General features: G+C 46.6%; 1 protein-coding gene across 1 annotated transcript; it reads left to right on the top strand.

Annotated features, from left to right (window-relative positions):
* Nucleotides 1–2,137: 2,137 nt before the first annotated feature.
* PENK (proenkephalin) lies at nt 2,138–7,154 on the top strand. Its single transcript, XM_060035149.1, has 3 exons — nt 2,138–2,319; nt 2,758–2,898; nt 5,524–7,154. Exons 2-3 carry the CDS (start codon nt 2,761–2,763, stop codon nt 6,175–6,177), a joined length of 792 nt encoding a protein of 263 aa, XP_059891132.1. The 5' UTR covers nt 2,138–2,319; nt 2,758–2,760; the 3' UTR covers nt 6,178–7,154.
* The last annotated feature ends 17,920 nt before the right edge of the window (nt 7,155–25,074 follow it).

Raw genomic sequence — 25,074 nt, 5'->3', positions numbered from 1 at the left:
CACTAACTCAGAGCAGACAGTGATTGTTCCAACAGAAACAAAAAACAGGCCTGAGGGTGTGAGGGGAGGGGCGGGGGGAGGACCTCTCCCTAGAGAGGTGTGATGGGACCTGGTTCTGCCTCGTTCTGTCTGGGCCGATCCCTTGGACGTCACTTGTATGCTCGGATCCTCGTTTTTCCCGTCTATAGAATAAAGGTTGGAATAACTTATTCCCAAGTCCTCTTTCAGGCTTCAGCTTCTACTTTTCCAAGATTCTAAGGGGTCTTTCGGCGTCCAGCACTGTGTACCCAGGGAGACAGCACGTGGTGCGGTCACTCACACGCGGGTCTCAGCCTTTGGCCCCGGTTACGTGTTTAAAGTTCGTACCTGGGTGCTCCCCAGGACGCCAGTGCTCAGATACAGCAAGTTTTCTCTCCTTTTAGACCCGGTTGTTCGTGCACGGCTTTCGCACTGAGTGCTGCAGTGTAGTCGCTGCCTTTCCAAACCCCGGGCAGCAGGGGGAAACCTCGTTCCTGCTGGGGGACGGGTATGTAGCTGGAGACAGCATCACCAGCTCTCCACCCTCGTTCATGTGAAAAGCCTAAAACGTCGAAGGGGAAACGTTCTGCTTTTCCGGCAAGATGTCAATGCTGGCTCCTCCGATCTGTGTGGAGCGTTCTGCCGCCGTGGCCCCGCGCTCCGCTTCGCGGCCCGGTGCAGGGCTGCCTTGCCCGGGAGGCAGGCAGGGCGCGGGAGGTGCTCCGCGGCCTCTCGGCTGCGTGTCCGCGGCTGGCACCCTAAGACCCCTCCCCGGAGCCCAGACCTACGCAGGAGAGCGCTGCCCTCTAGTGACCAGAGTGGGAGACGCAGCGCGGCCCGAGCTCGGAAGAGCCCTGCGGCGGCTGGTCCTCGCGAAGGTCCAAGTGCTGGCGCATCTTTTGCAGAAGGTGCTTTGACTGGGAAAGCACTGGGATTCTTTCTCTGTATACGAGCTGTGGGACTCTGTGATTTCCCTCTAAGACCAGGACTGATAGATACATAGATGGATGGATCGATCAACAAACAATAAACGTAGGATAAGTAAATGATAGACAAACCTAAAGGCAGATGGATGGCAGGGTTAGAAACACGTTTTTAAGGCTTGCTATGTGCCAGGCACAAGGCTATGTGCTTTGGTCCATTATTTCATTTGCGTCTCTCCGGAACGCTATGCGTAGCCTCCGGCCCTATTGTCCCTCATTACCTCTGTCCCTATTTTCCAAATGGGTTAACTAAGGCCTCAGACAAGGTAAATGGCTTGCTTCCTGGCAATCTTCCGCAGAGCGAGGATGGCGAGCGGGTCTCAATCGACGGCCCCAGCCTCCGCCATCGGCGCTCTGCCTGGCCGCGCCCCAAGCCCCAGACGCCCTGGGTACCGCGTCCCTCCAACCTCGCTCCTTGGCCACCAGCCCTGATGCGGACATCGCCCCGGCCCCGCACCCAGTCTCACTCGTGGAAATCCCCCAGGACACCCTGGTAGGTGGGAACATCGTTACCGAAGCGTGGGCTTTACCGCGTGCGCGCTTGGCAAGGGGTCTCACTAACGAGAAAGGGGAAAGCTCTGTCCAGAGATTTTAAGATCCCCGGAAAGTTTCAATCAGTCATTCCTTTAACTGTTAACTGAGCGCTTACTACGCGCCTGACGCTGTCAGCAAGGGAGTCTAGGGCGGGGACAGACCGGTGGACAAGTGACCACATTCCGGACGGCTGTGCCCAGCGCCCACCTGGGCCGCGGGGCAGCTCCAGGAGGAGGCGGGGGAAGGGTACCCCCGCACATACTCGGAGGGTCTCCAGCACATTCCGTATGCCCCGCTAACTCCCCCTCCCGCCTGGGCCCTCGACCGGAGCCCGCACGCCGGGGAGGGCGACGGCAGTGACTTTGCGCGGGGGCCCTTGATCTCATCCCACTCTCTCCCCAACTTTCCTAACTGCCTTGGTGTGTCACCCGGCCGAGGGGTGGGCCGCCACGCGCATCCCCCCGCCGCGGTCCGGACCCCCCTTCCGGCGGGGGCGGCACGCGGCCGGCGTAGGGCCTGCGTCAGCGGCAGCCCGCTGGCGATTGGGGCGCGCACGCCTCCTGCGCTCCGGGGCGAATTATAAAGTGGCTCCGGCCGCCGCATCCCGGAAGGCGAGGGAGGCTGTAGAGGCGGGCCCCCAACCCTGCGCTGCGGCCGCGGCGACGCCGAGGACCGTGACGGTGAGCCCCGCGCCGCCCGCCCGCCTGCCTTGCTCTCCTCTCCCTCCTGGAGTCGCCCGCACCGGCTTTCTCCGACCAGCCTGTGCGCCCGGAACAGTGGCAACGTGAGTGAACTTGGCCAAAGCTCGCCTTGCTGCGTGGGTTTGGGGCCGTCCGCCAGCTGCGTTTTATTCCGCGTTGCGTTGCATGGGGTTCCCCAACTTTCTTCCGCTCCTTGTATGTGACCCGGGTCAATATCGCGCCTCCCCGGGCTGGCGCGCTCTCGAATTTGGTCTCCGTAGTTCCCTCCAGAATCCTGCCCGGGCCAGCGGCCGCCCGGAAAGGGAGCGAGTGTCTGGGGCCGCCCCGGGGTCCGGGTGACAGTGACAACTCGGGAACCGCGAGGCGATCGGAGCCGTCCCCCAGGCGGGCGAGGGGACCGGGAAAGAGTGTCCCGGCGGGCTCGACGAACGCCCCGTTGCAGCTGCCCCGCGAGGAGTCCCTGCCAGGGAGCCGCTCTGCGCCCCGGGCGGGCTCGGAGTTCGTGTGCCCTCTCCCCGCAGACCATGGCGCGGTTCCTGAGACTCTGCACTTGGCTGTTGGCGCTCGGCCCCGGGCTCCTGGCGACCGTGCGGGCGGAATGCAGCCAGGACTGCGCGACCTGCATCTACCGCCTGGCGCGCCCGACCGATCTCAACCCGCTGGTGAGTGTTCCGCGCGGCGCGGGAGCTGGTAACCGCGACCCTGCGCGGACAGCCCGGGTCCTCCGCGCGGCGCATCTCGTGGTCACAGCCGGCGCGGACCCCTGGTGACCCAGGCGTCCCGACTGTTCCCCGAACGCTGACCAAGTAGCTCTCGGGACCCGCGACTATCTAGGGACCGGAAAGGGCGGCGGGGTCTCCGCGCAAACCAAGTTTGTTTTCACCCCGGGGAGGCGGGAGTCCCGAGCTGTACTGTCTTCAGCACCTCGGAGAGCACTGGGTTGCCGCCTCACCTGCCGCCAGGAAGATGCTGTTACCCCGCCTCCTCACGTAGCCCACCAAGGGCTCCTTCCGCACACAGCCATCTTCCCATCCTTCCCGCAAAGAATATAGACTTTTTTATTAGTGATATTCCGCTGCCTTTATTCGAATGTCATTTCTCTAGCCCTTTTAAGCTCAGGTCTCTCAGATCCTGACCCTCACTTGCGGGTATGAGAGAGCAATGGGATGGGGAAGGGATAAAGGGAGGGGAGGAAGGGAGAGCGCAGGAGGCTGGAGAGAAAGAGGTCAGCCACCGTTTTACAGACAGCAGGTGATGCTGGAATTCAACTTCTGTCTTGTCTAGAACGTGCTTTTGTAACACCTACTAAGACAGCAGTTTACTTTGGCTATGAAGAGGGCACAGGAGACGTGGCGGAGTCCAAAGAGGTGGCCACAATGCAAAGATAAATTACACAGGGGCTTGGGGTTGGGGGGGAATCTAAGGTCAAAAGAACCGTCTTTCTAATCATAGTCTGTGTGCTCTTGAATCACTCCTGTTGCTCTACTGAGTCAGAATCTCTGAAGTTGGGACTCAGGAAGCTTCATTTTAACTAGTTCCCCCAATAATTCCTTTGCACTGTCTCCTCAATTTGTTGAACTTCTGTGATAACTTAAGTTGGGCAGAGAATAATGTACTAATCCAAAGAGCTCAGCTCCTCACTAGAGCTTTTGAAGCAATTTTATTATGTAGATGCATAAAACAGGGACAAAAATTAAGGAAAGGATTCCACAAAACCCAAGGTGTATATTTCAGGTTAAATGTTTCTTCGTTCCATTGGATTACCTGATCCACTTCATTCGACAAGTAGTAGGGCTTTATATTTAAACTCTGAGAAAAATGCTGCATCTTAAGTAGGGGTAACAATCCCCTTCATCCATCTTTTTTCTTTCTGATTTGTTTTTTGTTTAACTGGTTAGTTTTCTATTGAAGCTTACATTTAGGATTGTTATTTTCTCTGTGAAAAAAGGCTTGTTGATGACTATATTGTTAGAATTACAGCAGCTCTGGAATTTTCACTTAGATGAAAAAGACACGTGAGAAATTAGGTTGCTTAGCCAGAACTATGTAGTAAAATCAATGTAACACATATTTACTGAGTTATTGAGTTTCTAGCATGTGAAAGACACTTGTGCTTCATTCTGTGGTGGATACAAAGATGAGCAGGCATGCCATCTTTGGATTGATGTCCAAATTGAATTTACCCTCTAACACAGAGGGTGAATAATACAAAAATTCATAGATGGCTACAGGAGCATATAAATTAACACCACTTCCATTCTATGACTGTGCTATTCCGATTATTTGCCATTATTTGTTTTTGAAGGAATCCCTTTTTAAAAGCCTTTTGGTAACAGTATACAAATATTCAACATTAATTTTTGGCCAATAGATTATTTAAATTTCATTTTAGGATGGAAATATTCTTGACACCTGAACATCTTAAATTTTTAATGATGTTTTGACTTCTTAATCAGATGTCAAGAATAAAACAGAACCATTTTAATTAGATCTTTAGATTTTTATATATGCATATATTTAATTTTCTTAGACACAAAGAAAATTAATAAATAAATCATTAAGAGCTGCTTAAATATATACCCTAAAGAATTTTGTTGCACTAATAAAATGCTTCCTTTCATTGTGAAAATAGTATGTGTGTATTTCATATTAAGTAATATACATATATATATACATATATATATATATATTTTTTTTTTTTTTTTTTTTTTGCGGTACGTGGGCTTCTCACTGTTGTGGCCTCTCCCGTTGCGGAGCACAGGCTCCAGACGTGCAGGCTCAGAGACCATGGCTCACGGGCCCAGCCGCTCCCCCTGCATCGGCAGGTGGACTCTCAACCACTGTGCCACCAGGGAAGCCCTACCAATATATTTTTAAATCCCCAGAAAATGCCTGGTTTTTATGTCTAAATCATGGGTTGGTAACTGGGCTCTATAAGTAGACTTCAGGGGGCCATAAAAACCCCTGAATTGCTAGGAAATGTCATATATAGGTTAAAATTGGGTGGGAAAATATCTTTACAATATTGCAAGGGCACAGCATATACAATCTGTTAAAATGCAAAGAAAAATTCTAATTTGATTCCATTAATTCTCCACAATCTCCCCTTCTGAATTTCCTTTGATTTGCCTGTTCAGTACGGCAAAAAGTTGTAATAAGGAAAATGAGACCATTATGTGGGAGTTTCCACATCAAAGCAAGCATAGAGTGGTCTAAAAAAAAAAATGTGTTTGATGAACGAAATCAGAAGAGCCTCTTTTTATCACTAAATCGAATTCTTTTCCCAGGCTTGCACACTGGAATGTGAGGGGAAACTGCCTTCTCTCAAGACCTGGGAAACCTGCAAGGAGCTTCTGCAGCTGTCCAAGCTGGAGCTCCCTCCAGATGGCAACAGTGCCCTCGGCAAACAGGAGGACCACCGTTTGCTCGCCAAGAAGTACGGGGGCTTCATGAAGAGGTATGGGGGCTTCATGAAGAAGATGGATGAGCTGTACCCCCTGGAGCCGGAGGAAGAGGCAAACGGAGGTGAAATCCTTGGCAAGAGATACGGGGGCTTCATGAAGAAGGATACGGAGGAAGACGACTCCATAGCCAATCCCTCCGACCTGCTGAAAGAGCTGCTGGGAGAGGGGAACCAGCGAGAAGGGGCTCCCCACCAGGAGGGCAGGGATGACGCAGACGTGAGCAAGAGATACGGGGGCTTCATGCGAGGCTTAAAGAGAAGCCCCCAGCTGGAAGACGAAGCCAAAGAGCTGCAGAAGCGGTACGGCGGCTTCATGAGAAGAGTGGGTCGCCCGGAGTGGTGGACGGACTACCAGAAAAGGTATGGCGGCTTCCTCAAGCGCTTTGCAGATTCCCTGCCCTCCAACGAAGAAGGTGAAAGTTACTCGAAGGAAGTTCCCGAAATGGAGAAAAGATATGGAGGATTTATGAGATTTTAATCCCCTTTCCCATCAGTGAGCCCAGGCCCCAGCAAGCCTTCCTCCACCCCGCAGTGAGAGACTGCTTCGCCGGTCGTGTTGTATTGTCCTGTGTTGCTTGCATTATACAGTTGACTTGATTGTCTGGATAACTTAACTGTACAACCTGAAAGCTGTCACTCCAGGTCCTGTGTTCTTTTGAGAATCCTTAAGCCTGTCAGTATTGGTCTCTTGCAGCTGTCTTGTTTACATGCTCAAATCGTTTTTGGTATTACCTTGTCCTTTATTTTTGACAAAACGCCAATAAATGCATACTTGTATGTAGATATAATAAACCCATCACCCCAACTGCACAACATTCTTGCAAGTTTCTTCCCCTCCGAAGCTCTCATTCGCCCTTAGGTTTCCACCGCACATCCTAAACTCACAGACAGTGAAACCATCTGCTTTCAACAGAAGCATCACTGGCCCCCTCCTCTTCCAACTGCTGAGGCTGCAAAAACATTTTTCATTTAATTCCTTGTATATGACATCTTAGATGAGCAAACACAGTAGCAAAACAAAATGTATTTCCACTCTCGTTTCTGGAATTCAGGTACGTGAGGAATAACCAAAGCCTAATAAAGATACAAACTGTACCCTCATATATAAGGAACTCTGCATTTACATCCAAATGTGTATGTCTCTTTTCTTCAGCAAAATATTTTAGACGTTAATTAAAAAAAAAATTAAAGATAATTTAGCCCCATTTTACAAATACAGAAAGTGGAGCCCAGAAAGGTCAATTCATTGGCCCAAGATTGCCCAGCAGTTGAAGGATAGAAATGGAATTAAGACCCGAAACTTCTTGCTCCCAAGCAATGTCCTTTCCACTCCAGTTCCCTGTCTCTCATCCAGGCCACTACCAAGAATCGGAAGGGCTTGTGTCTCTATCTCCACTGTTGTCCACCCCCTACACCATAACCCCGGTGGGGCCTCCAGAATCTGATGAACGGACAGATGCAGGAATGGAGGGATTTGGTGGCCAGATCACTGGGCAAGGTATTATGAATGTTTCGGAAGGCAAATTCTCATCACACAAGGAGTTTATGACTACTTCACATTAATTAAAACATTTGGGACAACAGGTACAAAAAATGTAACATGTCTTTTGTTTTGCTAATTGAAACCACCTGCAGCTAAATTCCCATCCACTGAGTCATTTTCCCAGGACCCTCACTCATCCCTTCCTTTGCGTTCTTCCCCACAAATCAGAGTTTAGCAACTGAGGGAGACAGAGGAAGAGCCTCTACTCTGCAACCCAGGTCTGTGCAAGACCATGTGCTGCCTCCCGATGGGGCCGCCCACCGCCCCTCTGAGTCCAGCCCTGCTGGGTTCCCGGGACCTCCCCACGGCCATGTGCTGTCCCGCCGGTCAGTGCAAGGGGTCACAGGTCCCTGCCACTCACCGATCCCCACCAGCAGCTATCTCCGTGATCTTTGACAAACTAACTTCCAGGCCAGAGCCCTCCTTCTTTTGAACTAGAGATGCAGATAATGTAAGCGTTTGAAGCAGGTTGGAAAGGAGCTGATGAACAGCAGCAGGCCTGTGGAAATCCGTGTCTGGAGCCGTAAGAAATGATAGGGCTGAAACACATCAGAGATCTTGGGTCTCTATTCAACCTGAGCCAACTCCTTCCCTTGGAAACGCCAGCCCAGTACTTTTCCAAAGAAATCCGAATCCTCAATTTTCATGATAATATCTCAAGTTCTTAATTTCGGCCTATTGATTCCATTTAAACCAGTGTGGCCCAAACAAAACCCATCTGCAGGTCAGATTTGAGAGACAAGGGGCTAGTCCTTTGAGGGAAAAAAAGTCACTTAATTCTCTCCCTCGGAGACACAAGAGGGAGGAGATATGGGGATATGTGTACATGTATAGCTGATTCACTTTGTTATAAAGCAGAAACTAACACACCATTGTAAAGCAATTATACTCCAATAAAGATGTTAAAAAAAAAAAATTCTCTCCCTTAAAACTAAGGATACCCAAATCTGAGAAACAGAAATCCAGCCTGCACCCCGGAGACAGTAAAAGCAGAATGACTCGTTCCTTCTCTTTAAGATAATAATCCAATTATTCTGTTACAGTAAAACAATATGTGTACATATATATCTCATCCAATGTGAATGAGAAAATACAGTCGAATGAATATGCACTCTTTTTCAAACCAAGCATATTCTTCCCGGGGAGCCTTTTCGTTTCTACTCGGGGTAGCTGTGCAGACCGAGCTCAGGTGCTCAGGGTAGCTAACAGGCAAACGTCTGGCCCTCTACTTCACCATCTGGGGCCTCTTCTGAGGGTGGTGAATTGAGGGCCTGGTGGATGCACCACAAATGTTTCGGGAGGGAAGGAACAGAGGAGAGGGACAGGGAAACAGAGGAAGGGAGGAGAGAAGGGAAAGACCATGGGACAAGATGGTTCGTTCCCCTTGGGTGCACGTGGGGCTGTCAACTCCTACCCGGAACATCAAACGAAGCAAGGACCTCACTCAGGCTGACCTTAACAGTAAGGTCACATTGTGTGCACAGCACGGGCGGCTGTGCACAAAACGTGACTCCTGTGGCTCAAGGGGTGCTGGGTAGGTCTTCCTGTGTCCCCAGATATCCCCCAGGCTGTCCAGCCTTGAGTCTGAAATACCATCATCAGCTTTATCTCTTAAAGGCTTTCATTTTCAAGACTTTCCTATTTAAATGCTGAGGGGCATTTGCCTAAGAGGCCCCTGGGATGCTCTTTTATTTATTTATTTTAACATCTTTATTAGAGTATAATTGCTTTACAATGATGTGTTAGTTTCTGCTTTATAACAAAGTGGATCAGTTATACATATACATATGTCCCCATATCCCTTCCCTCTTGCATCTCCCTCCCTCCCACCCTCCCTATCCCACCCCTCCAGGCGGTCACAAAGCACCGAGCTGATCTCCTGTGCCATGCGGCTGCTTCCCACTAGCTATCAAATGTAAGGTAGATAGCTAGTGGGATGCTCTTGTAAACGCAGATAACTGTGCCCTGGCTGTGGCGCTCAGCGTGCGTCCAGCACAGGTGCTCTGGGCCCCCCATAACCGCGGAAGGGGTGGGAGTAGCCCAGGACGAGGACTTCGAGTTGATGGGCTAGAGTGTAGGGTAAGATGAACTGGAAGCTGCAGCTCTCTGAGAGGGTCTCTGGGAAACTCTGTGCGCCTTTTACAGAGTTGATCCCCACAGACTGCAGAGGGCGGCACTGCTCCACTCTGCACCTGTCCTGGCACGGGGGCTCCCCAGCTCCACCTCCGAGCCTGAGTCCTGATCTGGTTCCTCCTGGGAGGTGATAACCTGTGACCTCTGGGGCCAGCCTGCCTGGGTTGAAATCCCAGCTGATGGTGTGAGCGGAAGCTCTCCTCTTCCGAGCTCGGTAGGGGTGGGAATATGCTAACACGGTAATACGCACGGATGCTCCAGCCCCGCCAGGGTCAGCGCCCACAGGGCTAGCTACCGCCTTCAAAACGCCCAGCTGGTACTAGTGGGTCTTGGGCTTTTCTCCACCTCGCCCTGCCTCACCTGGGCCTCTTGGGACCAGGTATCCCTTACCCCCAGGCTCTCAGTGACCAGCTATCCCTCACCTGATCCTCTCAGGGATCGGGTACCCCTCACCCCTGGTCTCTCAGAGACCAAGTGTCCTTCACCTGGGCCTCTCGGGGACTTGGACTGCAAAATTCACATCAGCAGCGGGAACTAGGCAATAGTTTAAACATACCCATCTATGTCATGTGCTTATACTTCTTCTCTTAGCTTTTTTTTTTTTATCAAGTATAACATATCTCCAGAGAAGTCCACACATCATAAGTGCACATCGTAAGCTGCAAACAAACGTACCCATGAACCATCATCCTGGTCAAGAAACAGAAGAAACAGAAGACCTCTGACACCTAGAATACAGCATCACCAGCACCCACTCACATGCCCTTCCGAATAAGTAGCTCTCCCCTGTTCCCCAAAGGTAACCACTCTCCTAACTTCTGTAACCGTTGATTAATTTGTATGTTTTAAAACTTTCCATGAAAAGAAAATACACTTTTTTCTATTTAACTACGTGGCTGGCGTTATATTGACAAGATTCAACCATCCCGTTGCATATAGCTGTGGTTGGCTTATTATTTTTATTGCCAAACAGTATTCCATTGCCTGAAAATAATGCACGTCCCATTTTGTTATTAATGGAGGCTCACGTTGTTTCCAGTTTGGGGTTATTGCAAATACTGCTGCGACCATGTGGCTTATCACAGGTGACACATTTCTCTTGGGAATATAACTAGAGTAGATTTGCCAGATACTAGGATATGCATAGGTTCAACTGTAGGCTGTCACGCCAAACAGCTTTTAAAGAGTGTACTGATTTGGACTCCTAACCGCAGTGTATGCCTCACCAATACTTCATACTGTCTTTTTTAAATTTTAGCCATTCTATTTTAATTTACATTTCCCTAATTACTAATGAGACGGAACACCACCTTATACGCTTATTGACCACTTGGGTATCTTTAGTTATTCTTTGGCTTTTCAAATGTATTTTTCAAGTTAAGCATCTGAACTATTTTCTGCTCTGTGGTAAATGGCCTTAAACCATGACATAAATGCATGAGTTTTTTTAAACTATAAAATACCCCCAGGAGTCACTTTTTTTACCTCCCTGTTACAATCGCCACAGCGCGCCTATAACCCTGCCCATAGACTGACTCCATGGCATTGCTGGCAGAATACCGGATATGCTTTACACTCTTCCTGCCATGTTTTTTCATGGTTGGAACATGAGGTAGAGTGTTTGGTAGAGCAGCCCCCTCCCAGCTGGGTGCCTGTGAGTCCCCAGGGTCTCCTGCCATTAGTAGAAGGGGGAGGTCCTCCCAGCACCGTCCTCAGCAAGGTGAGGGGGACATTTCTAAGGGGATTCCCAGGTTTTGATGAGTAGTTTCAAGGAACCCCCTTCACCCAGGTCTTGCAGAGTCATCCTCTCCCCTCATCACTGGGTGCTCGCCCCTCACCCCAGCCCGAGGGGCATGAGGCTCCACGCTCCTCTCTTCCCTGGAGAACCTCAGAGAACTCGAGGGCCTCTGGTTCCCCTCATCTGGGGCTTGATCTAGAAAAGAAATTGGAAGGGCGAGGGGTTTGCAAGCAGGAACTGAAATGCCAACTTTCCACAATTCCCCCTTCAATTTCTCAATCAAGTAAAAGGCTAGGTCTTCCAAGCACAGAAAAAGTGCTAAGAATAGGGGACAGGCCATGAGGAAGTCCACGCTCTGAAATCCGCATTTCAAAATGTCACATGTATTAAATATTTCTTGCTCAATCGCGTTGTTTTCTATGTGACGTCCACACAACTTCTGAGAAAAAAGTAATCCTTGGTGCTCTGTCATAGCTGTATCCCGGGAGCCTAGCACACAGGTCTCAACAAAACAGGTGTTCGAAAAATATCTGTTGAATAAATGAATGGCTTACAAATTAGCTGGGAGGACAGTGCACAGAGTTAATTATCAATGCAAGGGGGGAAATGATGGGCTCAGGCAACAATTCAGAAGAAGAGGTGTCCCTGTGTGCTGTATGGAGGAGATGAACTTGAGTTGTGATTGGAGAGAGGACCTGACCTTCCCGGAACGTGCTCTGGGGAGCATGGAGTGGGTGCTAGGGAAGGAATCTGGCCTGGGTGTCACATAACTAAGTCTTACATATACTCAGTCATAGCGGTCCACCCAAGAAGATTATGCTTATGACAGGACACCTCACCTCAAGAGCACCAAGGATTAGACACATCACCTCAACAGCACCAAGGATTAGTATTTTTTAATAAGTTCGGTAGTTGTGTCCTTATCAAAATTATACTTCAGTGTGTGTTTTGGGTTAAAAATATGACCCATTAAGTGAAACTCTGAAGCCACAGTTTGGGTATGGGATGGCACAGAGACTTCACCCCAGGTGTCAAGTGTGATTCATATCTATAAGGATTGAAAAGATTGAGGACATATCAGGGTTCAGCAAATACTGGGCAGCAACGTCTCACAAGTGTGGGATGGGAGAACGGCCACGATTGATCCCTAATTTAGGTCAGAGGCAAGTTTCACAGGTGAGGACTGTTGGCAAAGCATCCAACCAAATGGGAAAGCACAGAGGGCAGGAGCCAGGCAAGGATGCCCACTATTACCACCACTATTTAACATTGTCCTGCAGGCCTCAGTCAATGCATTTGACAAGAGACGTCACAAGTGTAAGGATTGAAAAGGAAGAGATAAAACTATGCCCATCTACAAATGCAAGAATATCAACTGAAAAGCGACAGTTGAAAAAATCACTACGAAAACAGGCTATGAAGTTAACATAGAGAAATTAATACCATAATATACAACTTGTCAGAAGATATAACTGAGAGAATACAGGCCTCACACAGGGCAACTGGACGTCTAGCCCTCCCACAGGTAGGCAAGGCCCTGGGACTAATTCCAGTGCGAGGTCAGCTGTGAGGTGACCTTACTGACGGCAGCACCACAGCAAGGAATCAGCCTGGACCGCTGAGTCGACTGACCCACCTAGGTCCCTGCATAAGTGACAGACAAGTCTTGACTGTATTTTGCGACTAAGCTGTAGGGCTTTATTTTTTTCATAGCACAGCCTTTTTTACACTAGTGGTAAAGGGAGGTTAAAATGTGAGCCGTCTGAGTTCGGAAACTTTCAAATATTGTTGAGAGACACAAACTTAGACCTGAACATCAAGAAAGAAATTCCAGGTTTCTGGAGAAGAAGGTCTGAAGATGTCAGTCCTTCCTAAGTGAATGTATCCATTTCATCCCAAGAAAAATACCAACAGTTTTTCCTTCTGGAACTAAACACGTTGCCTCTAAATTTCATAAGGAAAAATTAAATAAGAAAACAGTGGAGGAGAGGCGTGCCCAGCCTGGCGTGAAGCAGGGTAGGCGCTGGGAGGTGGACTCTGCTGCTCTGTGCTCCGGGCACATCCGGAGGCTTCAGCAGAGGCTGCAGGGGCCAAGCCAGCGCCAAGGCTGCATGGCTGGGAGATGCCAGAGCAGATACTGCGCAGGCAGCACTGGCTGTGGCACCAGCAGGAGGGCAGGGGCTGTGAGTGCCTCAGGGAACCCCAGCTGGTCTGTGCCCTGCTCGCCAGCCTCTGAGGGCTCCCTCCCCACAGCCTGCAGCCTGACAGCTCAGCTTCCTGGCTCAGCGCCTTATCCTCCTGGTAAAAAAGAGAGAGAACGAGAACCAGGTACAGAATGGAAGCTTTTCACCAATTTCTCAACCATGGCAAGGTTTTAATCTGCTGCCTTAAAGAATATGTACATATATAGCTGATTCACTTTGTTATAAAGCAAAAACTAACACACCATTGTAAAGCAATTATACTCCAATAAAGATGTTTTAAAAAAAAAAAAGAATCCCTGAAAACCACCCCTGTGAGGCTCAAGAAAGGAAAGAAATACTGGTTTATACAACCCACTGCTGCATGTAGCCTGAAACTAACACGTTTCATTAGAAAAATCAAGAAGAGCTTGAAAACTCTCTCTGCTCCAGGGAGCTCAGATTTACCTGCCAAAAATAAAAAGTAAACTCAGGGGAAAAAAAAAAAAAACCGTGGAAAAGAAGAGCGAATACTGAGTAGTGGCCCTACCCGATAGTAAAATAAAGATGGAAAGCATCAATATTGCAAACAGTATGGCCCATGAGCAAATAAACAAACCAAGAAACATAGTAGAAAGTTAGAAACACACAGATATACATGAGAATTTAGAATATGATAGGCATAATTTCAACTGGGTGCATTAAAATGGACTCTGGAAAGAAATGCTGTGTGTGTGACCGGTAATAATTTAAAAAGGTAAAACTGAACCCACACTCCACACCACAAACATAAATCGGAGATTGCTGAGCCAGAGGGTAAGCGCATCCCTAGCGTGGTTAGATACTGCTGAGTTCTGTGCCAGAGGGGTCCTATCACTTGATCTGAATAATCAAAGACCTAAAAGTAAACAAAACTATACACCATCAGAAGAAAACATGTGTGAATTCCTTTACTTTTAAAGTTGGACTGTGATAGGCCTTTCTAGCTGTGACTCAATATTCAGAAATCATAAAAGAAAACATTGATAAATTCAACTGCTTTTTTAAAATTATGCATGGAAAAAAATCATCAAAAAGGACAGAAGGCAAACTGAGAAAAAAATATTTCGTACACTTGTCACAGTTAAAGGGTGACTCTGACTAGTATATATATAAGTGCTGGTAAAAATCAGGAAGAAAAACCAATATCTTACAGAAAAATAGGTGAAGAGCATAAATAACAAGGCACTAAAAAAGAATTATAAGTGGTGCTTGAACAAATGAAATAATACCCAACTGATAATTAGAGAAAGGAAAATTAAAACTACTGCTGGACCCTGGTTTTCATTCATCAGATTTTTAAAAATCCCAAAAGTTAACAACGCAGACTCTTGCCCACCCCAGGTAGCAGCACTTTCACACATGGCAACAGAAGAAAAACAAACCTAGAGGCAGGAGTTGGGCAATATCTGACATTATCCAGTGCATTTACCCCCTTTGACCCATTAAGCTCACATCTAGTAATCTATCCTTCAGGTATGCCTGCAAAAGTATAAGCTGAAATTTATTCAAAGCTATTAGTTTCAGCATTGTTTGAAATAGCAAAAGATTGGAGACGATCCACACCATGGAATACTATGCAGAGTAAAAAACAAACAAACAAAAAGAGCAAGGTCTCTGTGCTAATATGAAAGTATCACTGGGATACATTTCTAAGGGAAAAAAACCAAAGCCCCAAACATTATATACAGTGCTATTTCTGTGTGCAGAATAAGTGAGGACTAAGAATATGAGTATATAAATACACACATGCAAACACAAGTATTAGTATTCGTAAAAGTAAGCACAAAAAGAGAAACAAGCAAATACTACAAAATTCTATGTATAGGGACCTCCCTGGTGGCGCAGTGGTTACGAGTCTGCCTGCCAATGCAGGAGACACGGGTTCAATCCCTGGTCTGGGAAGATCCCACATGCCATGGAGCAGCTAAGCCGGTGCGCCACAACTACTGAGCCCATGAGCCACAACTGCTGAAGCCCACACACCTAGAGCCCGTGCTCCGCAACAAGAGAAGCCAACACAATGAGAAGCCCACGCAGCGCAACAAAGAGTAGCCCCCGCTCGCCGCAACTAAAGAAAGCCTGCGCGCAGCAACAGAGACCCAGCGCAGCCAAAAATAAATAAATTAAATTAATAAATATTTTAAAATTCTATGTATAAGAACATATATGTGTGTATATACACGTGTGTGTGTGTGTGCATAGAAAGAGAGAAAGCAGAAAAAACAGGGTAGGAGTAGGCATAGCTTCATTGGAGGCAGGACTTTTCTGTATAATTTTGTCTTTTGAATAATGAAGATAAACAACCTATTCTAAAAAAATAGATAAAACCAAATTTTTTCAAAATGATTTTACTTTTAAGCAAGCTGAAACAAATGAACCTATCTGTATATCAAACTGATAACCCAAACTGCACGGGAAAAGACTGATCCCAGTTGACTTTAGCACATAGTGTTTTATACAGACATAGCAGAATATTTGCTGCAGATGCGAAGAAACTCAAATTTTAAATTTCCTGGCTCTCCTGCCTCCCCTTCCACATTGAAAGACCCTTGTGATAAAACTGGGCCCACCCAACTAATGCAAAATATATCTCTGTTTTTAGGACAGCTGATTAGCACCGTTAATTCCCCTTCGCTATATAACACAGAGGTTCTAGGGAAGCCTGTGGGCACCTTCTGGGGCCATTTTTCTGCCTACCAGAGTCGCCTTCTGTATTAGTTTCCTAGGGATGTCATAACCAATTATCACTAACTAGGTGGTTTAACACAGAGAAATACATTCTCTCTGTTGGAGGACAGAGGGAATGAAAAATGCCCACTGAGCTGAGAAGACATCTTGAGACCAAAATTCAAGGCAGGCAGCTCCATAAAATCAATGAATCGGTTTCTTGTAGGGTAACGTACTCACAGGATGGGATCTGGTGGACAACCACCCAGGAGCTTTCGCAGCTGCCGTCCACGCCACCAAGGGGCCACTGGGACAATCTGACAGTTAACCTAGGATATATGGGTAGGTGCCTAGCAACAAGACGTGCATCCCTAATCAAGCTTTATGAATGGGTAACTAGTCCCGTGGCCACTGGGAATACGTCAGGGAAGGTCTTCATCACTGTTTGGGGACTAACAGAGCATAGAGGCCATCTGGTCCTAATGATAATTAAACAATATCTATTAATTACAAAGCCCTAGATGCAGAGAAGTGATTCACTGCACAGGACAGTCCTGGGTCGGGTCAGCGAAAGGACAGCAGAAACTAAGGGCCCAAGCTGGCGTCAGGAATGCTAACAGTCATACACTCCAGCCCCATATTCTGACAGGCCACACAGTCGGTCCCCTACGAAGAAACGAGTTCAATTCCAAGAGCACATTCGTGAGTCCAATTTGTTCGTAAGTCCAAGAAAGTCAGCCTAGGTACCCAAATAACACAATCAGCTATAGAGTACTACCCTGTAGGAGGTTTATAATACTTACCACACAAATCATACAGAAAAAAACAAACACCAAAAAGAAAGAAAACATTTTTAATCTTAGAGTACAGTACCTCGGAAAGTACAGTAGCACGGTATAACAGCTGGCATCCAGGGGCTGGCATCGAGTGAACAGGCAGGAAGAGTTACTGACTGGAGGAGGGAGAGGAGGTGGGCGATGGTAGAGCTGAAGTATCCTCAGCAATAGCAGACGGAGGGCGACCTGCCATTTCACTCATGCCTGACGCTGATGGCACAGGTTCTGGTTCCTTGCTGGATTCAAGTCTATCTACCCTCTTGAAAGAACGGTCCAGTGGTGTCTGGGTAGTAGCTCTTTTTTTCTCGTCATAGATGACACGGTAGCACTGGATTGCATTCCGAACGGCTGCTGCAACCTTCATGTACCGTTCTATGTTCAGGTCCTGTGCCTCAAAAACTAACAGCGCCTCCTCAAATAAAGAAAATCCTCTTGCCACTTCCTGCGTCGTGAATCCCTTTGGTTCTGCAGTTACGTCTTCGTCCTCTTGTCTGTCTCCGCCCTTTCTCTGGGCCTCCAACTCCTGGCGCTTCTTAGCGGTGCCAGCTACATCACCGCTGCTTTCACGCTTGCTTCCAGACATCCTGGGCTTGAAATAAAGATACTGCACTACTGTACTCTATACAGTCCTGTACGGTAAAGTACACAAAAGCACAACCACTTGTAGAGGATGCACACATGTGACAATGTACACCAGACATGTGAACTAACTTACGTTATTGGACATGCGAACACACGTTAGCATCTTTGAAAGTTCGCAACTTGAAGTTTCGTACGTAGGGGACTTACCGTATAAGCTTATCCGTCAGTGCAATCTTATCTGTCATTCTTCTGGGTAGGACGGAGGGCCAGATATGGGGAGGTGGCTTGCGTCTCGAGCCCACAGCAACAATGTAAACAGCAGTAAGATCAAAGGATTCCTCCCAAACATGAAAGAATACTAAGAAATATGGTTCCCCTTTTACCCAGGAGGAAGTAAGCCAAGGAGTAACAGCTTCAGCAAAGGAAATCGTATCTATTTGATTAATGACTGTCTCCATCTGGGAGAGCAAACCAGTCATGTTGGATTCATATGACGGTGTATATACAACATTCCTGCCTGATTAAGGCACACGTCCCTCCCTACGGGGCTGTCCACACGTCCAAAGCCACACTGTTTTGCAGCACCAACTTTCTCATTGGAGCAGCTTCCCGTTCTGAAGTCCGTGCTCCATCCATGAGGCTCTAGGGGAGAATGCCTTCCTTGCCTTTCCCAGCTTCTGTTGGCTCCAAGCAATCCTTGGCTTGTGGCCATGTCGCTCCAGTCTCTGCCATTGAGGTCACATTGCCTCCTACCTCAGCCTCTTCTCTGCATGTCTGTCTGTCCTCCTCTGGGTGTCTGTCCCGAAACTCCCTCTGCCTTTCTCTTATAAGCATATATGTGATTGCATTTGGGATCTGTAAGGCCAACTGGCCCGAGGCAGGGGAACACAATCAGATTCACAGGCTGCATCAGAACGAAATTCTCCGGACCACCCAGTTCCAGGAACTGACCTGGGGACTTTGAAACCAGCCCAGCCTTCCCACCTTTCGAGGGGCGGGACTAACGGTCCCCCAGGATACCCGAAAAGACCGCCAAATAAGGAATACCCTGCGCCCTCCCAGATTCACCACACCCCTTTCCCTTCTTCCCCTATAAAATCTTGCCCAACCCTCGCCCGGGTGTGACTTCTCTGGCCCCTTTCTCTCGGACCAGTGAACCTCGCCCGGGAGCGCTCCCTAATAAAGCTCACTTGAAGCTTTCCTCTGTTTCGTGGTGCCGTTTGTTAAGATCCGACCTTACAGGACCCACCCAGGTTTACACAAGCTAAATCTCCTCCTCTCAACATCTCTATGTAATCACAACTTCCACCATATTAAGATTCAAAGGCTGCAGGGATTCGGGTTTGGACGTATCTTTGGGACCACCTTTCAAACCATTACACCTTCTGAAAAAAGACTTGTCTGATCAACAATAAGTATCTGACGATCAGCACTGCCACCTGCCTTAACCAACTCTTAGAATACGCTACAAGTTTCACAGCAGCATCCTAGCCTGCATCAGCAGGGTCACCAGATCACTTCACATCTGTTAATTCATGCCAGCTGCTGAAACGATGAAACCAGCCCATACTAGCATAAGGGGTCTCCTTCAGTCTCCTTGTAATTACTGTTTTCTTTCAATGTGGCAATTCAACACTTTAGCTTGTCTGCCAGCCAAAATGCTTGAGTTTTTCCTTTTTACAGTTTTCATTCCAGAGTAGAAGTAAACACTCCATTTCAACCATAAGCAGCTCTCTATTCACTGTGCAGTTTAAATTAAAAGGTACTGAGGCCTCTTTACCTTGGCTTTCTATTCACAGAATGTTTCAATATGGTTTGTACCCAGCTCCACGCCGGCCTAGGTCTTGTCCTATCTTCACTTTACTGTCATCCTTTTCAAATCTTCTAATCACATCTAATTTACTTTTGATGTTACCAGTTTTCATTTCTTTGCTGTACTTTAATCTTTTTTGGCCAATTCTCTCTTTTGATTATCTATTTATAAAAAATATCAGGTGAGTTACTCACTGGGAGACAAGGAGGTAACACAACTACATACTTTGTGTCTACGTGGGAAATGAATAGATACACAGCGACTCATCACCAACAGACTATGAAAGGACTATGATCGGTCACAGATCATGATGCTCATCTGTTATTTACGTAATGATTTTCAGACTCAAGAGCTAGCAACCAAGTCTGTGTTTTATGCGGTTACTCACAGTTGATATCCATGATCACTGAAATTTGAACAATGTTTTGGGGGGATTAGTGTGGTTTAGCTCAACTGTGGTAACTAAAATCCACGTGTATGAGAAGACTGCCTGCATTTACCAGAATGGCTAAAATTTAAAAGACAGACAATACCAAGTGCTACTCAGGATACAGGGCAACTGGAATTCTCATACCTGGCAGACATATAAGTTGGTACAATTTCTTTGTAAAACTCTTTGGCAATATTTCCTAAACCACAATATACACATGCTCTTTGATTCAGCAATTCTATTCTTCAGTTCTTATCCAACAGAAATTCATATTTATGTGCACCCAAAAACATGTATAAGAATGTTCACAGCATTGTTTGTAGTATCCAAACCTGGTAACAACTCAAATGTCCATCACTAGTAGAATGGTACATTAACACAACTGAGTATTCAATTGCAATGAAAATGAACAAGCTACCACTATAGGCAACAACATAAGTTTCATGAACTTAATGTTGAGCAAAAGAAGACAGAAAGAACAATGGCAAAAATACATGTTGTAAAATTTCATTTACATAAAGTCCCAAAACAGGACTGTGGTGTCAGGCCAGTGGGGTTTGGGGAGTAATGACTAGGTGTGGGCACACAAAGGATTTAGAGAGCTGGTAATTTTCTTTTTCCTGATCTTAACTTTGCGTTCTTTTGAAGATCCACGGAACCATACAGTTATGATGTGCACTTTTTGGTAATAACAGCATATACTTTAATAAATAAATGTATTGTTTTAAAATGATGGGGCCATATAAAAAGCATTTAGGCACCAGTTGGGAGGTGACCCCACACATCAAAGTTGTGACAATTTCAGCATCAAAAATATTAATGAGTTTAGTTGATTCAAGTGCATTTAACCAATGAAAATGTATGAGTTTATAATAATCCCCAAAATAAGAGAATGTGAACTACTAATGCATGTGACAAATTGGATAAATTGCTAGGGAATTACGCTAAGTGAAAAAAAGTCCCAAAACGTTACATACTGTACGACTTCCTTGATAGGACATTTTTGAAATGCCAACATTCTAGAAATAGAGAACAGATTAGGGATTGTCAGGGTTACAGATCAGGAGGAGGTGATGGGGTGTGGGATTGCAGTGGGTGTGGTTACAAAAGGGCAATTTCAGGGGATCCTTGTAGTGAGTGTCTGGGCTGTGGTATAAATATATGTGAGAAAACTGTATAAAACTAAATGCACATATACACACAAACACACACACTCACAAATGAGTACAAGCAAAATTTGGGGAATCTGAGTAAGATGAGGTAGATTGTATAAATGTCACCATCTCAGCTATGATATTATACAGTGGTTTCCATGGTATGAAACTCGGTAAAGGGTACCCAGGAATCTCTCTGTTATTCATTTACAACTGCATGTGAGTCTACTTAATCAAACTTCAATTTAAAAAAAGCGAGAACTGGAAAACAGCCTCTATTTGAGGCACCTAATAAACCAACTCCTTACTTAGAAAATCAGTAACTAAAGAGAAATAACTAAGCATTTCCAGTAGGCACTGTATTTCAGGGAAACCAAACGAAGACAAATCTTGCAGAGAAAGCTAGCTAGCAAAGCATGAGGAATGATTGAATTAGAAAATCATCATCATGCAACACCTAACAAGATTACTGACTCATACAAAACTTACGTCAAGATTAAATGTATCAGGTGTATTTTTACTATTCATAAATGGGAAAATGTAACTGTCTAATGAAGTAACCAAAGGCGTATTTCACTAATCAGCAGACCATCTTAGATATTTAAATTTCCTTATGTGATATAATACAAATTGCACATTGCCTATCATTTGTCTAGATAAAAATGTTTAACGTATGTCCTGTGAGATAATAGAAAATATGTATTGGTCTCTGCCCGCAGTTCCTGGCACGGAGCTCCTAAAACTCCTATAATTTCCGAAGCAATAAGAGCATGAGGTGCATCTTTGTTCTGCTGTGGCAGCTCTGGGTGGGCTCCTGGAAAAGGGCTGGTCACCAGAAAGACCAAAAGCCAAGATTAGAAGTTTAGGATTTTCAGCCTCCCTCCCATCCTCCAGAGAGAGGAGAGGGGCAAGGAACTGAGTTACTAATTGATCATGCCTATGTGAGGAAGCCTCCTTAAAACCCCAACAATATGGCGTTCAGGGAACTTCCAGGTGGATGAACACATCCCTGGTAGGTACTGGGAGGCCAATGTACCCCAAGTCCTGAACCTGGGACCCTTCCAGACCTCAGCCTATCTCTTCGTCTGGCTATTCTTCTGTATCCTTTATCATATCCTTCAATAAACCGGTAAATGTAAGTAAGTATCTCCCCGAGTTCTGTGAGCTGCTCTAGCAAATCAATGGAACCCAAGGAGGTGGTCATGGGGACTTCTGACCTACAGCCGCTGGTCAGAAGTACGTGTCACCTGGGCTTGCATCTTGCATCTGAAGTGTGGTGGCAGTGGAGTGGGCAGTCCTGTGGAACTGAGCTCTTAACGTGGGAATCTGACACCATCTCAGGGTAGTTAGTGTCAGAATTGAATTAAATTATAAGATGCCCAGCTGGTATCTTGGAGAATCGATCGATGGGGGAAAGACCTCCACATGCTTGGTGACCAGAAATGAACTGTTTTGTGTGAGTAATAAAAGAGACTCACAGGGAAGAAACTTAGACTAGGGAAGAACTGGGCTTTCCCCTACCCGGGAGGTAGAAGATTATTTTTCCTTTACAACCTTTAAGCTTCTGCATCTAACTTGTAGTTTATAGGAAATACAGGAGATAGAAGAACCACTTAAACTGCACCAGAAAACCTGAAAGATGTGACACCCACAGGATAGCACCTGGGCCTCTTCAACATGACAGGTCGGGGGCTTAAAAAGGAGCAGCTTAGGGCAGAGACGTGCTCACTTACAGTTCCAGATAATCGTCTACATTTTCCAGCTTCCCTCGCCATTAGGTTGGGACCGTGTGGCCTGTGAGGGTGTCAATTCTGGTCCAAGACAGCTAGGAGCCAGCGGCCCTTCTCGGTTCCTCTCTTGGAGGCCACCACCCAGATCCAGACGGCCAACACAGGGGAGGGGAGGGCCATGTAACCTTTGTTGACTTTGTTGACCTCAGCCTCGTCAGCTGCAACAGCTAGCATTAATTATTCTTCACCAGTGCAGCCAGGGCTTGCACTAAATTCGAAGGGAAACGTGGGCAAAGCAACAGATGCACGGCATGCCTCTGGACTGGACTGCTAAAAACCCGGATAAACTGCTGGAAAAGACATTTAGGAGTCCATTGGAGAAATTCAAATACGGACTGGGTGCTCAGCAGGGTGTAAGAAAGTTGGAGGTCGTTAACTTAAAAGAAGTTACAGAACAAATGTTCTGGAATGATATTATTTGCATATTGTGTGTGTGAACATACACACATCTGCATTTACAACACAGGGCGCTACCAGTGACAAATTTGGGATATAGTTGTCTTATTTTCTTACTTTTGCTAATCCTCAACAACTGCTTTCATAAAGGTAGTTTACATCAAAAGGCTATTTTTTTTAATTAAAAAAAATGTACTGGTAAGACTGCGGCATTATGCTTGGTCATGTTAGAAAAAACAAAATTCAACTGAGTGAATTTTAAAGATCTTATTGGCTTTATTTAGTGATTCATGAATCGGGCAGAATCCAGCAGACAGAAAGGCGCTCCAAGGAGCTGCACAAGGTGAAAGACTTGTATAGGCAGAAGGGAGCAGGGACGAGGAAGTTATACTGGAAAAAAGCGGACTGGTTGTCGCACTTTCCTTTAGGGGATGCCAGGGGTCTGGCAGACGAATGACCCCCCTAGTGCTAATCGGGTGATTCCCGATTGACTGGACTCACATTCCATTTCTGGGGGAACCCAAACTGTAGTTAAGTCTCGGTTTGGTCATGGGGGACCTAGCATGAGTGACTCTGTTGGGGGCCTGTTGTCTTTTTAACAGTCACAAATAGTGGGGGCGTCCAGGTAAACCAGGTTTTGGTCAAAAAACGAATGTGAGAACAGAACAGAGTTAAAGCCTAAACAGAACTCCAGGAAAAGAATCCCAGGAGTCTTTCTGTTGTTAAAATTGCTTCATTTCAGAGGCAGCCATTTATCGAAGGCAAGAAACGTCTCCCCCAAGCGGCCTGCCCTCTTCCTGTCAGCCAGGTCGTCCTCAACTTTAAAAGACCCGAGAATAGTGAGTGGTGAACATCTCTGTTATCCGTCAAGGTAGCCACCAGCCGTATGGAGCCATTAAGCTTCTTTTTTTTTTTTTGAATTTTTGAATTTTATTTTATTTATTTTTTTATACAGCAGGTTCTTATTAGTCATCCATTTTATACATATTAGTGTGTATATGTCAATCCCAATTAAGCATTTTAAATGTGGCTGGTGCAACTGAGAACTGAATTTTTGATTTTTTACTTTGATTTGATGTAATTACACTTTCAATTTAAAGAGCCCTACATGCACATCCCAAACCCTGCTCAAGCTGCTGGAAGCCCCGGGGGGGAGGCGGGGAACAAGAGGGGTCCCCTGGGAGGGTGGATGGGAGACAGGCTTGGCTGGGTTTAGACCTGTTGACTTAAAAAAATATATGCACAACCTAGAAGTTGAGAGTTCTGTTTCATTCGGCAGGAATTTTAGGACTTCAAGCCCAGAGGCAGCATCTCAAGTTGAGGAGGTGAGGGGGGAGCCAGGTAATATAGGAGTTTTGCAACAAAGGGCAGGCAGTCTGAACGTCAGAAGAGTATTGTTGATTAAAGGAAACCAGATATCACAAGTTAAGAAATTTAGCGCTTTTCTCTGTACGGGAAGATGCAAGCGTCTGGGCTCACTGAAATCGTTCCTTTGACATGCACCTCAGCTCTCTGGGGCCAGTATCCTGTGTTTTCACATCCTGAGTTTCCGCAGGGCTCACCTAGGGAGTGGCTTCAGTGTGATGGCTGCTAGATGGCAGGTATTCTTTCCTTCCGGAGTTTCCTCAGGGCTCAGCAGCTGACCATAATGGCTGATGACTGTGACGTCCTTTGTTTACTGATATGGGAGGCAACATTCCACTTCTCAGACCCCTCCTCTCTCTGAACTTTTCTGCCTCTGATGTTTTGCCGGCTGCATCCCGACCCCAGGCCTAGGGCAAGGGTCTTCCTAAAGAGGCTCTGATAAGGCTGCTTCTAGGTTTTTCGTAGTCAAGCGCAATCTCTCCTCCCAAGGCACTGCTTCTGTAACCTTAGAGGCCGTCCCCAGAAGCCCTCTGCAACTGAAACGTTGCCCAAGGCAGCATTCCCTGTGGGAGGTTCTGAGCCTCCCAGGTTTATTGTCCAATCCAAGTGAAAGAAGGAGGAAAAATTACTTAACCAGAACAAAGCCTCAAATTCAGGGCTTTGCATTGCTAAATAGGTCTTTGAAGGCAGTGATGGAGACCTGAAC

Source organism: Delphinus delphis, chromosome 17 (assembly GCF_949987515.2).
Source record: "Delphinus delphis chromosome 17, mDelDel1.2, whole genome shotgun sequence".
NCBI lineage: Eukaryota > Metazoa > Chordata > Mammalia > Artiodactyla > Delphinidae > Delphinus > Delphinus delphis.
This window is presented reverse-complemented; position numbering and strand designations above follow the sequence as displayed.